General features: G+C 47.6%; 2 protein-coding genes across 2 annotated transcripts; one reads left to right on the plus strand and one right to left on the minus strand.

Moving 5' to 3' along the window:
• Nucleotides 1-7,904: 7,904 nt before the first annotated feature.
• Nucleotides 7,905-8,933, minus strand: LOC122379607. Its single transcript, XM_043361941.1, has one exon. It carries the CDS (start codon nucleotides 8,931-8,933, stop codon nucleotides 7,905-7,907), a length of 1,029 nt encoding a protein of 342 aa, XP_043217876.1.
• Nucleotides 8,934-11,476: 2,543 nt separating this feature from the next.
• On the plus strand, nucleotides 11,477-14,372 carry LOC122379632 (procathepsin L-like). Its single transcript, XM_043361973.1, has one exon. The coding sequence runs from the start codon at nucleotides 11,526-11,528 to the stop codon at nucleotides 12,495-12,497; it is 972 nt and encodes a 323-aa protein (XP_043217908.1). The 5' UTR covers nucleotides 11,477-11,525; the 3' UTR covers nucleotides 12,498-14,372.
• Nucleotides 14,373-18,559: the final 4,187 nt, after the last annotated feature.

Raw genomic sequence — 18,559 nt, forward strand, 5'->3', positions numbered from 1 at the left:
CACTAAGCTGGTCACAAATGAAACAGCTGCATTAGGATCATGATTTGCGTGTCAAAGCGTATTTACAGGGAGGGATAAAGGAAACATTTTCGGGTTTGTCAACAGTCCGCCATGTATCTGACTTTATTGAGCCATTCTTATTACGGAGCGAGCGAAGCGAGCGGAGTCTTTCCTTAGATTAACGGAAATTTCTGAGTATGAGCGGCCGGCCGGCCGGCCGGCCGGCCGTGCGGACGGTTTTGCGAGGCTTATATCTCAGCAACCACTTGACCGATTTACACGCGGTAATTTTTGTAGGGTAGCTTCATTCCTTCTACCAAGTATTGGACTATTCCCGATGCATGTGGGTGACCCATTATGCACGTGCCACGTGCAAAACGAAGAGGTGTCAGTTTTGTAATTGTTGCAATATCTCGGTAACTACTTGGCCGATTGCGCTGAAAGTTGACATGTAGGTAGGCACCCACTAGGCACTGCATATCCATGTGCCAGAGTTGGGGTGCTGCTGCACGTGCGCACGTGCAGGGGTCGTTTCCAGATCTCGAGAACGGCTGGACCGATTGCGCTCAAATTTGGTACACAGTTAGGGACCGGTTAGTAGGGTGCCGTGCACAAGTCAGTTGGGACCCATTTTGCACGTGCGCACGTGCAGGGTGCCGCTTCCAGATCTCGAGAACGGCTGGGCCGATTGTGCCCAAATTTGGCAAATCGCTAGAGACCGGTTAGTAGGGTGCCGTGCACCACTGCACAAGTCAGTTGGAGGTACCCCCTCGAAATTTCGCACGTGCAAGGCCCACCCTCTCGCTCGCTCCGTTAGTCGCCCCAAAAGGCGTTATACTGGTCCAAATAAAAACTACACCGATACGTCAACGTAAGCTAACGTTACAGCTTTTAACATATTTTGAAGAAGTAGATAACCAGTAAAATGTTGTTAATGAAATATGTGAGGTGAGATGTTCCAGAAAAATCAAATAAATGTCCGCCTTGAAAGTTAAGACCCAGAGGGCGTTACAATGATAACTATGCTGCGCAGTAGTAATTACAGCTGATAAGGACACCAAACTAGGCATTTTGCTCTGCTGACATCGACGCGAACTTTCGAGATCTCCCTTCTCATTCGCATAAAAGCTTTATACGGCCGAGTTAAAAAGTTTCGCTGAAGTGTGCAATATTCACAGCAGCCAGAATTCGTGCCGTTTCAGTAAAAAAAAAACAAGCAATTAGTTCAGCGTAGGTCACTGCGTGCTTCCAAGCCTATTTTCTCGTGGATAACACCCACTGGTTGACTTGGTCACTGTAAATGGATTGCAGAGGTGTTAAAAAATAGTAAACGCTCACCCACCGCCCAAACACCTCACCCACCATCCCATCATTGCACCTCCAGTCCTCCTACCGACCCAGGCCACGTACCGCATTGCAAGACCGCAAAGTCAAAACCTCCACAGCCACACGTCATCCCACCGTCACCACCCGACCATCCCACCACGGCAGCACGCCGGCCTTATTCCGATTGCTGACGACCGGCCGGCGGAAAGGTCCCGATTTGAAGTCGGCCGCCGGCCGCCGGATGAAAACAGCCGCCGTCCGCCGCCTGTTACGGCGCTCAGCGAGGCATGCTTTACTCACGGCCGACTGCCCGGGGGCGGTCAGTTGCCACGCCGCGCCGCGCCGCCGCCGGCGACTGGAACAGAGGTCAAGGACGACGAGCTCGTCCGACGCGATCAGCAGCCGATACCATTTCGACGGTATATTCCGAACTATTTGGGTTTAATTCACCCCACGATAGACTTCTGAGACGGCAGAGCGTGCTGTATCTTAGCTTTGTCGCCAAATGCAAGCCGTAAACTTGCATATAACAGCATAAACTTGCCCTTATTTGAACCGACAGCAAAGCTGAGCGATTTCCGTGAATGTTAGTTTATCACAATTACGTGCATCAAATGATGTGCGTTATTTGCTGTCATACAAAGTTTACATCAAAAGTTAAAATCCATTGTAATTACTTAGCCGACGTCAGGCTTTAGGAACATATCTATGTGGCAAAAAAAAAATGATATGCCGGGCCGCCTGGTCGTCATGCAGGACGCAGGGAAAAGGCCCATATCAGGTCCTTTTGCTTGTTTTCAGTCCGTCTACACATGGTGGTAAAATTATCTAATACTGAAATCAAGAATATAGGTACTCCTGTAGTACCTACAGGTCCCATGTCAGGATTTAAATCAGGTTTGCTAGGAATAGGCGAACTTAACAGGAAACATAATTTAAGCTCTCGACAATATGCTATTGCGTATGCACGGCCATGGTAGTCACGCGCAGCCTGCAGTGACCCCCGTTGACCGGGTCCGGGTCGATCGGGGAAATCATGAAGCATTATAGGATCTAGTGCACATTACAGACAACAATAGGCCGGTGAAAAAACGAACATCAAATCATGAACGCAATAGCAAAATACCATGCGGTATGCATGCAATTCCACATGATGAGCCTGCGATGTCTTTCTTGGTAATTAGAGCACGGCTATTCCATGCGAACTAAACAAACGTACACGACAAATGTGTTTTATGTATATGTGGGTGTCATTTATTTTTCCTCCAGAAACAATGACATAGTGGACAATAATTAATCACGACGTTGTCTATCACATATCAAACAAAGCAGGGCTTTATTTTCAGGGGACAGGCGAGCAGAGGCGGATCCAAGAAAACTCCAAGGGGAGGCTCATTAACCCGGCCGGGCCCGGGGGGTAATCCCAACCACCGCAGCCCGGGGGGGGCGTTTTTCGCCCCCCCCCTGTCTAACTCCGTAAATAAGGGAGCTACGGAAACAAAAGCGATACCAAACGAAAGGTCTTTAAGAAACGATTCTAAGGCACCTAAAATTTTTGACCTCAGGTCAATTTTCAAGGTCAGAGGTCAAGGTAAAAGGCAAAAACCGGCACATGTGTAGTGATCTGAAAGTAAGCCTTCTAGAGACCGGCAGGATGCATCAAACCGGCAAAATTGGGTGTCAAACAAAAGAAAAGAATCTGAGGATTCCGAAACTGTGCTCAAAATCAAAGTTCAAGGTCAAGGTCACGCCCAAAATTGACCTCAAACTTTGCACTTTTTCGTACATCTTGCGTGCTAACTTCCAAAATGTTTTGAAATGTTTTGAGGCTTATCAGTTCCCTATTTGTGGTTCATCTTACGATACGAGGCTGCTCAAAGGTCAAGGTCACAGAAGAGTATCCTTGCTAGCAGGGTTGTGCTTGACTCATGAGTCGAGTCAGAAATTTGACTCAACTCTGACTCAAATGAGTCAGATTTGAGTCGAGTCGGATAAAATGTTGAGCTGTTGAGTTGAGTCAGAGTTGAGTCGGACAAAAATATTAAGGTGTTGAGTTGAGTCAGAGTTGAGTCAGTAAAATAGCTAAGTAAAAGACATTGAGCTGAGTCAAGCATTTAGGAACATGAGTCAGCTGACTCAACTCTCTAGAAACAATTTATAATATAAGCTTTTCACCCCCACCCCCCGCTTAACAACTTAGCCCTTGCCCTGCTGCCAGATTTTTTCACCCCCCCCCCCCCCCGCTTAACAACTTTTTTATCTGAGTCAATTTTGAGTCAACTTACTGAGCTCAACAAAAAATTTGAGTCAAGTTTGAGTCGACTCATAATTTCATTGAGCCGCTTGAGTCATGAGTCGAGTCAAGGGAAAAAATCAGCTCCTTGTTTGAGTCAGAGTTGAGTCAGGGCTTTCTGAAGTTGAATGATGAGTCGAGTCGGCAAATTTTTTTGAGTCGAGCACAACTCTGCTTGCTAGAGGCTATTTCACTGATTCAAGTTAGTAATAATAAATAAGACAATTTTGCCATCCGGAAGCTCTAAATGAAGGATGAGAGGAAAATAGCTGCCAGATTCGTGATCAGCGGGTACAAATTCAGCATAAACGACCTTTCATGTGTCAAGGTCAACCAAAGGTCATTCGAGGTCACATGAGGTCAACATAAAATTTGACCTTTTCCAAACAAAATATATATATCATTTAACGCGGTTCGACAAGGCGAATGCGATGGTACCACTGCCGTAGCTCTAGGATCATTTTTGTCGAAGTTATTTGCGAAAAAAAAACTAAAACCACATTTCGGGGTCGTTGACCTGACCTCTGACCTCAGGTCACCCAAACTATTTTTCTATTTTTCTCTAGGTCAAACGCTACACAACCGTGCTCGTAATTTGTCTTTATCTCTAAAACTCTATTTTTAGCAGCTATTTGAAGTTTGCGTCTGTGACGCCGAAGTTTGCCGTGCAGGGGTCTAGAAAAATCGACCTTGTGACGTCATCAAGGGGGCTAGGTCCAAATTTTTTACTTCAGAAGATGTCAAATTGATGGGAGAAAAGGTACTGAAAGTTTCGCTTTCTTATCCTTAGGCATTCGGGAGCTATCGCAAATATTCGCCAGGGGGGGCGAAAAACGCCCCCCCCCCCGGGGCCCGCGAGGGTTAATCGAAGTATGTACCCAAAATTAAGAACACAACGGATTTCGGCCACATAATCTTAGCGGTGCCATCTTTTCAGTTTTGTTTTATATTCTTTTACTTTTGGTCAGTGTCTTAAGGTGGTGACCCTGGCAGGCCTGTGGTGCCCCTTACAGGCCTGTGGTGCCCCTGCAAGGACTGTGGTGCCCCTGGGCCCTGACAAGCCTAAGGCGCCCTGACAGGCCCATGATGCCCCTGGCGGACCTGTGGTGTCCCTGCTAGGCCACTGGTGCTCCTGGGCCCTGACAGGACCGTGGTGTCCCCGACAAACCTGAAGTGCCGACAGGCCTATAGTGCCCCTGACAGGCCCAAGGTGCCCCTGGCAGGCCTCTGGTGCCCCTGGCAGGCCTCTGATACCCCTGGCAGGTCTGTGGTGCCCCTGATAGACCTGTGATGCTCTTGCTGGGCCGATGGTGCTTCTGACAGGCCTTTGGTGCCCGTGACAGGCCCGTGGTGCCCTTGCTAAGCCTGTGGTGCCCCTGGCGGGCCTGTGGTACCCCTGCTAGGCCGGTGGTGTCCCTGGCAGGCCTGTGGTGCCCTCGGGCCCCAAGGGGGAGTCATGACCCATGTGACCCCCTCTCTCGGATCCGCCACTACTGGCGAGAGAGAATGGATGAGTCATACATGGCTTCCACAGAACGTGACGCTGCCGCCCAGGGGCCAGAGGAAGAAGCATAGCCTCCCATGTCGCTCTATAGATGACGCTCCACACAGTGACCAGAATCATAAGATGATAATATACGATAAAGGTGAGCTGGAAGCCAGATGGAGATTTACTTCCTGCGTGTGATGATATGATACGGGAAGGGAGATTTCGGGAAAGCAGGATCCGTAAAGAAAATTATTATTACCAGTATAACGCCTTTTGGGGCGACTAACGGAGCGAGCGAGAGGGTGGGCCTTGCACGTGCGAACTTGCGAGGGGGTACCTCCAACTGACTTGTGCACGGCACCCTACTAACCGGTCTCTAGCGATGTGCCAAATTTGAGCACAATCGGCCCAGCCGTTCTCGAGATCTGGAAGCGGCACCCTGCACGTGCGCATGTGCAAAATGGGTCCCGACTGACTTTTGCACGGCACCCTACTAACCGGTCCCTAACTGTGTACCAAATTTGAGCGCAATCGGTCGAGCCGTTCTCGAGATCTGGAAACGACCCCTGCACGTGCGCACGTGCACCAGCACCCCAACTCTGGCACATGGATATGCAGTGCCTAGTGGGTGCCTACCTACATGCCAAATTTCAGCGCAATCGGCCAAGTAGTTACCGAGATATTGCAACAATTACAAAACTGACACCTCTTCGTTTTGCACGTGGCACGTGCATAAGGGGTCACCCACATGCATCGGGAATAGTCCAATACTTGGTAGAAGGAATGAAGCTACCCTACAAAAATTACCGCATGTAAATCGGTCAAGTGGTTGCTGAGATATAAGCCTCGCAAAAGCGTCCGCACGGCCGGCCGGCCGGCCGCTCATACTCAGAAATTTCCGTTAATCTAAGGAAAGACTCCGCTCGCTTCGCTCACTCCGTAATTATTTTTGATAAATTTAGTTCCAACCTTTTGAATGGAAGCTTGTTGCGTTGACCCTGCCCTCTACCCTCCGATCGTGCAATTCCGGTTCTATGGCAGAATTTGGAGTCCAAAGTTTAACGTGCGCACATAGCCGCGCACGGCCATTATCAGTATTCTATCAACTGTCAAGCGTAGGTATGTGATTCCTCGCTCGATGAAAACGGGTGTCTTTTTTACTTTCCTTAAGGTATTTTTTATGCGCAATATTGTGGTCCCCATGATCGACGTATCGAGGGTCAACTTTTTATGTAGCACTCTATTTCGCGCTCGAGATATTCCGCTTTGTAGGCTCTAATACAACGCCATCTCCGTAGGTCTTGCCGATCGGGTGGTAGGGCCAGGATTTATGAAACTGGCCTCAAGCTAAGAGTGAGTCCTTATCTGCGTCATTTAACAATAAAAATGGCTAAAATGATAGCAAAAAAATATTAGGGATAAAATTAAAATGTAGTTTTGCTGCATGAGCCAGCGAAGTCAGTGGGAAGGGGCGACTTTCTAAATGTTTTTAGCACTATTTTGACGGATGAGTTTTATTTCAAGCAATCAACATGCTACCCCGTGCATCACACACCAGCCACTCCCATGCACTTACGGTCACCTCAGACTCAGACGCCAGAGCCGCAGGATGACTGGCGCTTCTGATCCGGCGCCGGATGGCTACGTCAGGTGGCTGCGCTCCCACTGCAGCGCGCAGGCTACGGGGGAGGGGCAGATAGCAGCGCCAAGGTGAACACATGCCCAGCCAGATTTCGTCCCATGCGAGAAAGCAGCTGCGCAGTCTTTTTTGCTTGTTCATATCATCTCTGGCGCAAGTTTCGGTGTGCGGAAAATTACGCAGACATAACACTACAACCATAAGCTATTTAGGTACACAGCATCACACAATCATGCTAGCTATAGTCCGTTTTTCTTATCTTTAGACTTCACTCCAAGATGTTTCGCAAGATATGCACGAGACAAAGCATGGCTTAGAAAAAATCAAGCCCTTCGGAAACAGAAAATATTGCCTTGAAGCCTGGAGAGTGGCGCTCTTGGGTGCGGCAAGTGCAGATTTGTAGTCTCACAAATGTGTATTACATAAATAGGTAGGTACTTATACCTACCTGCTACAAAAATTAAGTTGGATAAAGTTTGGTATGCTAACCGAACTATCGATCCGATGAATTAAAGGGTACCTATAAAAGCGAATATCACTTGGAAATGAACTATTCTGCAAATGGACACAAGTCATCATCAGTGACTTTAGTTCAAGACCTATAGGGCTTGGTTCCAGCCGAAGTTTTTTGAAACCGCAGGTGCGTGCGACTGCGAGTGCGGACCCAATGCAAGGAAATTCTTGAAGGAGCTCGGCGTGTGGCTCGTAACAAGTTCTGGCGACTGTCGTGAAGCACTTGGTTTGTGGTTCGCTATCGCAGACATTCGAGTGAACGCGTTTTCGATAGTATTGACTGTGACGTTGTAATCCTCACGAAGTATCATGTGGACGGGTTAGACTGCGTGACGAGAGGCGGAGATGAATTATGCCTGTGGAGGTAGGCAACCCGCAGGACATGCGTGTTCAGCGGCGCAGGCTACCAACACGAGTTGGCTATATGAGCGTGTGTTTAGCGATGAATGCAGCATTGATCGAAATTAACAAATATACATACTATTTCAATGTGATGACATGTTTTGCTCGTATTACCCGCTAGTGTCTACAAATCTACCACCAGTAACTCGTAATACAAATTACAAAAGACAGGAAACACAGGAGTCGTACTCGTATATTGGGTATGTTTGGTTCACCGAAGCCATCGTAGGTCCCATGCGCCCTCAATCACTTTCACTGTCACTGTCGTCACTGCTCGAATCCTGAAGTGACACGATCACTGGCTCGATGTCCTCCATCATACCATCTGCTCGCCAGTACACCTCTTCCAGTTCTCGCACGTGGCGGCAGCAGTTTCGCCACAAGTCCGGTGGCGCGGCGTCTCGGCTATCCAGCAGCAGCCTTTCCACGTCATTCAGATGCCCAGTGTTGTTGAACTGGCGGACGTGCGTCTTCATGTTTGCCCAAACCATTTCAATCGGATTGAGGTCGCAATGATATGGGGGCAACCTCAGTACTTCATGACCGGCCTCCTGTGCCACCTTGTCCAACACATACTCGCGTGTCTGTTTCAGAGGGCGAACCAGCTCAAGAAGCTCGACCTTCCGCAAGTCCGGATCAGGATTGACATCATGTACCCGCAGCCATTCTTGGATCGCTTCCTTCCTCCAGCTAGCTGTAGGTGCCTTGTTAGCACATCTTGAATGATACGAGGCGTTATCCATAATGATCACGCTATTCGCTGGCAGGTTCGGCAGAAGTTGGAGTCGAAACCAGTCCTCGAAACAGCTCGCGTTCATAGACGTGTGATAGTCGGCAGACTTGCCGTCCGTCCTCATACACATGAATGCTCCTGGGGTGAAGCCGCTGTCCGAGCCAGCATCGACTATGATTAGGCGCTTGCCCTTCCCTGTCACTGGCTTATGGCCGGCCACGTCGTCACTGTCCAACCACGCGACCGTTCGCATATCAAACTGGTTATACCAGGTCTCGTCCAAGTACACTATAGTGCGCTCTGGGTCGGAGCTTCTAATCTTCCGAATGCGTCTCAGGAACGCGTTCCGGGCTGCCACCACCTGAGGTTTTTCAACCAGCAGCTTTCGGTTGTTCACTTGTCGGAACTTGAATCCTATTTGGAACAGCTGCTTTCGTATGGTTGAGCGCGAGATAGTCTGCTCGAACTTGTCCTGAACTGCCGCTCTAATGGTGTCCAAAGTGACCTTTTTCCCTTCCAGGTACATGGCATGCACCATTCTTCTGAACGCGCACTGGTCAAACTCGTCGAAGTACTCGCGTGGCCCCCTGTTAGGGCGCTGGCGGGCTGGAGACTGGCATCCATGTGTCTCTATTCCACTCTTGAATGCATTAACAGAGGCAATCGACACTCCAGTAGCAGAGCTGGTCTCCTTCGCTACGTTAATGCTAGCCGCTGCACTCTCATCACCTTGCTTGAGGTATTCATCTTTCTTTCGAATAAAATATTGGTAAACATTATAAACCACTTGTCTCGCTTGTGCACCGATCGGTTTTCCTTGCCGAAGTTTTGAGAGCATTGCATATTATTGTATACGAATGGATATAAATTTCAAAAGATATATAAAAGTCTCAGATTTCCTTGATACACAGCAGACATATGGTGTGTTCGCTTTTAGAGCCAGTGGCAATGAGCGTGACGCTTGATTTTTATTATCAAATTGTGTGACGTCACGTGCTAAGTTATCTGCACATCTTGGAGTGAAGTCTAAAGATAAGAAAAACGGACTATAAATAAGTTAGTTACACCACCAAACTGCTGCCTTTGGTTAACATTTGGATAACAAAACATGATGGTAGCAGAGTAATGCTCATACAAATTAAGTCGTAGTTTTTTTGTCCATGTGTAACCTGTGTATGGATGATGACCATTTGCTTTGGTGGGCTAATACATGATCCCCAGGTATTTATATTTACAGGTACTTTCGAATCAAAGCAGCAAAGTAAAGGGGGTGTGATTGTGTGGAAGAACTATCAAGTGAAATAAAGCATCGTAAACTTACCCAACATAGCCACATAATTAATTCTTTATCAGTGCTTTGTTAAACAAGGTCATTGCTGAGATCATGCCTACTAAACTTGAACCTACCCGCCCCCCCTATAATACTTAAATATATTCTGGCTGGAACATGCCAGAGTAGTTCTAGTACATAGAGGTGTATTTGCCATTGATCTACAGTGCAGACATATTTCTATCTTGCGCTCCTCTGAGATGCGAAGATATAGAGGATTCTTCATGGCTCTGAGTGGAAGATAAGGAACTCTTTTCCAAGCGGGTTACGAGGTTTTTCTGGAACACGCCAGGAAATGATATCATATCTTCCATGGGTGAGCCATGAAGGACCCCATATCTTCCTATGTAGAGGCTTATTCATAATTATTTGAAATATTATATTCAAATGTATTCATTTATTAAAAAACATCTAGAGTAGCCAGTGCACGGAGGCAGAGTATATTCATCGTACAGTTCAAACATGGAAAGCAGAGACATTGGCAGCTTAACAGTTAACACAGCGCAAGCAAGAACATTAGTTTGCCCCGCGTTTAGAGTAGGTTGTTTTCGATTCATAACTTTCACCCCTACAACCATCAAAAAATATATTGACGCATCATCACTTGAACGTTTGATTTTTGGCCATTAACACTCGAAACTTTATCTTTGCATCGCAGAGGAGTGCAAGATAGAAACATCCCTGCACTGTAGACCCAATGACCAAAAAAAAAAACTGTATGCACCAGAACGATAAGCCTAGAACCTCGCTCCTTCGTAGCTCGGTTTTTCAGTAACCCGCTTGGAAAAGATATCCGATCTTCCACGAGTGAGCCATGAGTAATCCTATATCTTTCTATGTAGAGGTTTAATTATTTAAAGTAATCAATTAAATTTAATTAACTAAATACTATATTCAGATATATTCATCTAAGCAAACACAGATTTAGAGAAGTTTTTTTTCTTAAGTTTCATGCACAAACAACCATCAAAAATGGTTCGGTCATCAACCCATCATCACTTGAACTCTTGATTTTGGGTGGTGAACCCTCGAGACCTTATCTTTGCATGCAGAGGGATGCATGGATAGCATATTCTTATCTTTGCATCTCAGAGGAGTGCAAGATAGAAATATTCCTGCATTGTAGACCCAATGGCAAATAAACCTCTACTAGAAAGATGTGTTCGCCATGGGCCGGGCCAGCCCGATGGGCCATCGGCTGGGCTGGACTACGGGCTGGGCTGGGCTACGGGCTGGGCTGGGCCCTCAAATATGAAGGATCGATGGGCTGTGGATGGGCTGGGCCAAGAGCTGTAAAGTGGAGTCAGGGGTTCGCAACTGAGAAAAAAAAACTATAACTAAATAGATTATTATTGTGCAAGACTCACAAACGGGTTAATAAAGCACACATGCAATGTGCATTGCGCATGCTGCTCGCTAAAGATTGTTTCTTTGCTACCTTTGGATACCTTGGTGGTGACCATAATTTTTAATCCATTCATTTTTGACGGGCTGGGCCGGGCTGGGCTTTGACGCTTTTGCCATGAATGGGTTCGGGCTCGGCCGGGCTGTGAACCCATGGGCCTGGACTGGCCTGGACTGGGGTTCTGCGGCCCGTGGCGAACACTGATACATACACCTGTATGTATAGATGCACGTATTACATAAAGAATCAAACAGCAGATCTTTATCGGAATCTCGGGAGGGGCGCATGCGCGGGCTGGCGAACTCGGCAGCAGATAATGGCGGCGTATAAGAGCGGGCACGGGCCCTGGAGGAGTATCTGCCGTGCGAGCGCCCCCGACCTCCCGAGCCGCCGCCATGAAACTGCTCCTGCTGGTCGCCCTTCTGGGCGCCGCTGCCGCCTTCGTCGACCGTGACGAGTGGAACAACTACAAGATCGCGTTCGGCAAGAAGTACCGCAACGCCATCGAGGAGCTGCACCGCATGCGGGTGTACGCCGACAACAAGGCGTTCGTGGCGCGGCACAACGCCGAGTTCGCCGCCGGCCGGCAGACGTTCACCGTGGCGCTGAACCGATTCGCCGACATGACCGAGGACGAGGTGAACGCGCTCTACAAGGGCGGCGCCGGCCAGACGAGCCGACCGCACGGCGTGCACCGGCCCTCCGGCCGCCAGGCGCCGGTCAGCATGGACTGGCGCGACCAGGGCGTCGTCACCTACGTCAAGGACCAGGGCGCGTGCGGCTCGTGCTGGTCGTTCGCCGCCACCGGCGCTCTGGAGTCGGCCTGGGCGCTGGCCGGCGGCGGCCTGCAGGCTCTCAGCGAGCAGCAGCTGGTCGACTGTTCGACCGCCAACAGCGGGTGTAACGGCGGCATGGCCTACCGCGCCTACTCGTACGTGGAGGACGAGGGCGGCATCATGTCCGAGGAGGCGTACCCGTACACGGCCCGCGACGGCAGCTCGTGCCACGCCGACTCCAGCCAGTACGTGGCCTCCGTCACCAGTCACGTGAATGTGCCGTCCCATGGTTCGGCCACCATCCTGCGCGACGCCGTCGCCGACGTCGGCCCGATCGCCGTCTCCATCGACGCGTCGCGTCACTCGTTCAACCTGTACAGTGGCGGCGTGTACAACGACCCGAGCTGCAGCTCTTCCTCGCACAACCACGCCGTGCTGGTGGTCGGCTACGGCACCGAGAACGGACACGACTACTGGCTCGTCAAGAACTCGTGGGGTCCCGAGTGGGGCGACAGCGGCTACATCAAGATGACCCGCGACGACACCAACCAGTGCGCCATCGCCAGCATCCCCGTCTACCCGGTGGTTTAGTCGGTGACAGGGGCCGAAAAACATCGGTACTGCACTACGTAAAATGATGCACACATAGAAAAGCTGAAGATAAATACATTTTTACGCCATACGTACCTATCTCCAGTGTCTCAGCACCAGTATTCAGTTATTCAGTAGGGTAGGGTGGGGTAATTTGAACATATTTTTACGTCTTTTCCGTCCTACCAAATTCCAGCTCACCCCTTAATGAAGAAAAACTGTTTCAGTTGCGCAAATGTCACTTCCTTTCACCATGCAAATCTCATTTTTGGATGAGCCGAGTGTACCTTGGATAGCATAGCCTCACTTCTCCACCAAGTCACTGTATGTTCAAATTGCCCCACCGTGGGGTAATTTGAACATACTGCCTTTACGTGCCATAAAAACGATAATCTCGCCAGCACCGATGTTGTTTGATGCATAAACAAATTGGCAGAACAATTCTAAACATACCTTCATTTGAAAAATCAACAAAACAACAAGCATAACACTTACAGAGTATCAATATCTGCATGCTGCACACCGGTCAGTTGACAGAAGTCGCCTCTATTCAGTTAACAGAACGTCTATCATTTCCGTTCAATAAAAACTCTCCCAACCTTACTTCATCTGTTATAGTGGTGCCAATCGGAACCTGGACATAAGGAGTTCTGATTTTGTCCAATGTCCAATTCGGAATTGGTTGGACAAAGGTAGCAGACTGGACAACATTGGACGATGGCTTACTACACTTCAGCATTTTTATGAAGTAATCGTGCAAGCATTGATTGGCGAATGGGAAGCTTAGTTAAGCTCTCAATGTAATGAACACTTTTCAGCTGGTAAAACTACAACATAAACAATTTAAATGACAGCTTTGGATGCTGATCAATACGTAATTTTCGGACATATTTGGACACATGGCTGACTTAATTTTTTTTGGACTGAAATTCAACGAAAATGCCGGACATTGGACGGAAATTAGACACAAATTTTCTAAAACTGGCATCACATAGCTGCTACTGCCTTGTGTCGAACATATTGGCAGAAAAAAACTAGGAACGTTGTTTTTTCGGAGTTATACCTGTCTTTATTGAAATCCTCACACTATGTTCAAATTACCCCACGCTTAAAGTTATTTTGCCATATTTTAACACAGGTTTCAAAAGCCAATTTCTTGGGTTGAAGGCACTTAATAGTTCGTTGTACAACAAAAGCCGTTGCGTATTAAGTGCTAGCAATGTAATATTTTGCGCTGCAATGAAGTTGCAATGACTTGTTGTTGGGCGTTTTTACTTGCGAAATTGATTTTTTACATTGTGCGTCAACATCTTAATTCCCTGAAACTTTAAACCCCGTTCATATGATAGCTCTTTTAGTTACGATAATTTCCCTAATTGGTCTTATTGTCGTGCCACTTATGGATTTTCCATAATTTTGTGTTATTCATACTATGTTCCAATTGCCCCACATGTTCAAATTACCCCACCCTACCCTATTCATGCATACATAGGCGGATCGCCTTGGGCGGATCTAGAAAAGCAGTTTCGGACGAGCTACTGGGGTCTTAACCCCAAAAATGTTTTTTTCAAATTCCAAAGAAAGCTCAGATTTTAATTCTTTATGAATTGCTATACCCTTTAAAAAACTTTTTGAATAAAAGTTGCTTGTTTTTCTTTACATTCTTTTTGGACAAATCTTCACCGATTTTCAAAATTTGCTAATTTTCATTCGATTTGCAATTTTTTCGCACGCTGCGAAGTGGCATTTGCCCCCCCCCCCCCCCCCTGTATCCGCAAACGCATGTTTGGTGAATAGACAAAAATGTTGATATTTCACCCTTTACGAATAAGAATGAGCAATCATTAACTTAAAAAAATACACGTTGAATACCAACCCTGCTTTCAAGGACTCTTGGTATAGTACAGTCGTGTACAGTATGTCTAAAAAGAATGTACCGTCGCCACTACGTGGCGCTGGTGTCGCGAGCCGGTAGTTGGCTGAATCCGCACCAGACCACACATTCCCAAGCGCTAGGTGACAGCTGCGCAGCGGCCGGTAGTAGCGTAAGCCCGAACCTTCGTGACACGACCCGGGGGGGGGGGGAGGGGAGCGGGCGGGGCAGCGCGTGTAGGGAGGGGTGCTCCGGCAAGCTGGCAGTTGTCGCGGCCAAAGGTCAAGGGCCAAGGGGTCACACACCAAGCGAACGGACGCTGATGTGGGTTCGTGGGGATCATGAACTTGTGTGTGGTAGGCGCGTCTTGCGATGCACGGGTGATACGCCAGGTCTAAGCCCAAGGATTCAGGGGAGAGCTGAAGAAAAACACCTGGTCAACTACGGCGAATAACCCGGCCGGGCCCGGGGGGTAATCCCAACCACCGCAGCCCGGGGGGGGGGCGTTTTTCGCCCCCCCCTGTCTAACTCCGTAAATAAGGGAGCTACGGAAACAAAAGCGATACCAAACGAAAGGTCCTTACGAGACGATTCTAATGCACCTAAAATTTTTGACCTCAGGTCAATTTTCAAGGTCAGAGGTCAAGGTCAAAGGCAAAAACCGCCACATGTGTAGTGATCTCAAAGTAAGCCTTCTAGAGGACGGCAGGCTGCATCAAACCGGCAAAATTGGCTGTCAAACGAAAGAGGAGAATCTGAGGATTCTGAAAATGTGCTCAAAGTGAAAGGTCAAGGTCAAGGTCACGCTCAAAATTGACCTCAAACTTGGCACTTTTTCGCATATCTTGCGTGCTAACTTCCAAGATGTTTTGAAATGTTTTGAGGCTTATCAGTTCCCTATTTATGGTTCATCTTACGATACAAGGCTGCTCAAAGGTCAAGGTCACAGAAGAGTATCCCTGCTAGAGGCTATTTCACTGATTCAAGTTAGTAATAATAAATAAGACAATTTTGCACACCGGAAGCTCTAAATGAAGGCTTAGAGGAAAATAGATGCCAGATTCGTGATCAGCGGGTACAAATCCATCATAAACGACCTTTCATGTGTCAAGGTCAACCAGAGGTCATTCGAGGTCATTTGAGGTCAACATGAAACTTGACCTTTTCCGAACAAAATATATATCATTCGACGCGGCTTGACAAGGCGAATGCGATGGTACCACTGCCGTAGCTCTAGGACCATTTTTGTCGAAGTTATTTGCGAAAAACTAAAACCACATTTCGGGGTCGTTGACCTGACCTCTGACCTCAGGTCACCAAAACTATTTTTCTATTTTTCTCTAGGTCAAACGCTACACAACCGTGCTCGTAATTTGTCTTTATCTCTAAAACTCTATTTTTAGCAGCTATTTGAAGTTTGCGTCTGTGACGCCGAAGTTTGCCGTGCAGGGGTCTAGAAAAATGGACCTTGTGACGTCATCAAGGGGGCTAGGTCCAAATTTTTTACTTCAGAAGATGTCAAATTGATGGGAGAAAAGGTACTGAAAGTTTCGCCTTCCTATTCCTAAGCGTTCGGGAGCTATCGCAAATATTCGCCAGGGGGGGCGAAAAACGCCCCCCCCCGGGCCCGCGAGGGATAATGGTGCTGAAAAGTGGAAAGTATGGGTCAATGCAAGCCTTCATGACTATAAACAACTTTTTGAGGACGCAAAGGCCAGCATTGAATAACGATATCCGGATCGAAATTAGCAATGATTTATAATTACATGCCGAACTGATAGCGCTGCAAAACCCTCCTAGTAAATTGGCAAGTCGGATTATACCCACTTGAATTAAACTATCCTAAATAAAATTGTTAATTAACTTTCTAACACTGACGTTCTTTATCATACGATAAGTATGGGGTTAACCAAGATTCAGCATCTTCCGCGTTCAAACAATCGCCTGTAAGGCTAGAACATTAATGGCCAGGTAAAAACATGGTAGGGATTTGATTAACCGGATAATAAGTCGATTTTTTTTAGTCGGGATTTGATACGGATTTTTTACGCCAACCGCATTGTTAAGTCAGGTCACTGATCTATGACGTCATAAATGAGCAGTCCTAAAATGAACTATGTGAAACTGTCCAAAACTGTCCTAAAATGAGCATTTTAGGACTGTGTGCACAGTCCTAAAATGTTCCAACTTCGCAACACCCTCAGTGCAGAGCTTTCATAGGGAGATAAAACTTACAGGATCTTATAGTATGGTCGAGAGGTCTCACAACTTGTATAAATGTATATCTCGGATTTTCTGAAGGGTCGCCTGAGATCAGGTCGGTCTCTCACCATTAAAAGTCAGGTGGAATATGGAAATTGCTAGTTTGATCCGGAAATGATATACAACTATCTCAAATTCTCAAGCACACGGAATCGTGATTTCATGCGCTCCTTGCAAGGTCTGATGCTTCAATTTTGCTTTGTTGATCTTGCGTGACGTCATTTATCACGTAACAGTTTTTCGTCAATAACTCCCGATCAACTAAAGCTACCGAGTCGATAAAGCCACTAATGGACATGAAAAGACCTGCCGAATCGATTGATATGCAATATGACCTCCTTTGACCAGCTTCGTGACCTGACGGGCTGTGACCTGACCTTGGCCCGAGGTTAACACCTTAACTCTCGCCCGTATTGGTGTTTTTCCAGCCGCAAACGTATAAAGGGGGGTCCGTTGGACCCCCCCCCCTTGCCGTTTCGCCCCTGATCGAGCTAGAGCTTCGTGGAAAAAACGAGCGTGTTGGCCGTGACGAGAGGAAGCCGATGATACCCAATTTTCATAGGTCATCGGTTGACCTTCCAGGTCAGGTCAATGACCCAAAAGTCGGGAAAATCGGGACCTGTTAGAAGTCGTAAAGCGTGGCTGCTATGGGGTTTTCGGGGTGCCGATCACGAATATCATGTTAGTTTTGATCACAGATGATGTCTTCATCCATTTAGGCCAGGTCGGGTCAGGTCAGGTCAGGTCAACCAGTAAGGGTATTCGTAGTAGGTGGCAACCGCCTCTGACAGCTTCGCAACGTGTTACGAGGGCACCAAAACTACTTCGTAAATGTTCATATGGCTGCTAAATTCGAATTCAGCTCCTAAAACTGGCCTAGAAACATGTAAAACTCGAAAAAGTGAACCGAGGTCATCAAAGGTCAATGACCTGACCTGACTTTCCGGTGACCTTGACACCCACCCTAATGCGTGGAAGCAACATCATATCCCATGTTTGAACGCTTAAAACCACGAAAAGACTGCAAACGCGCCGGTAATGCGAGCCGACATACGCCGAAACGCGATTCCGGCCAAACATGGTCTCGAAAAGTAGGTCACAGGTCAAAGGTCATTAAGGTCAGGGTCATGACAATTTCAGGGTGGGTGTAAAATTGATTAACGTGAGGGTACTGAAAGTTTCGTCGCGATCAGCCGCTTTTTACGCGAGTTATTCGTGAAAAACCGAGGGAGGGGGTCCGTTCGACCCCCCCCCCCCCTATACGGGCGAGGGTTAAGTTGATCTCACCCGAAGAAAAAGTATACCATTCGTTATGCCTGAGCTAGACAAACACGATGCTGCTAAAATCGCGGATCTGCGATCATTTTTAGCGAAGTTATTTACCAAAAACCGAACCTGTGCCTTGGGCCACTTGACCTAACCTCCGAAGTCATCGGCTGACCCTGGTCCTTAAATCGGAGACCAATCGCTGCATTTCGTAACGACGCGCACGATCGTTTCTTTCGTGAGGCTCTAGCTCAATTAGGGGCGAATCGGCGAAGGGGGTTGTTTCCTCACTTCCAACCCCCAACGCCCCCTCGGTATTCAGAAAACCTGAAGGTCCGGTGAGGGTTAAAACGCTGCTCCTGGACGAGGAAGAAATGTAAAAGTCAAAGCTCTATAGACGTCCTGTAAAAGTGGCCATAATAATAAATTCGTTAGAAATAAGATGCTTTTTAAACGACTTCCTCATATAAAATCGGGTGCTGGGACCAATCTTATAAACGCTTTAGAATGGACAGGGCGTCACTGGCTAAAGTTTGGGTGCAGAAAACGGCTATTACCTAAATGCAAAATGGGTTTCATGCATTTCAGTCAATTGTGTATTGTCGGTCCCAGTGGCCGAGCTGAAAAAAATCGGTAGTGTTTTGCATCTTTTACGCCCTAA

The sequence above is a fragment of the Amphibalanus amphitrite genome, unplaced genomic scaffold (genome assembly GCF_019059575.1).
Source record: "Amphibalanus amphitrite isolate SeventyFive unplaced genomic scaffold, NRLGWU_Aamphi_draft 000081F_arrow, whole genome shotgun sequence".
NCBI classification, from domain to species: Eukaryota; Metazoa; Arthropoda; class Thecostraca; order Balanomorpha; family Balanidae; genus Amphibalanus; species Amphibalanus amphitrite.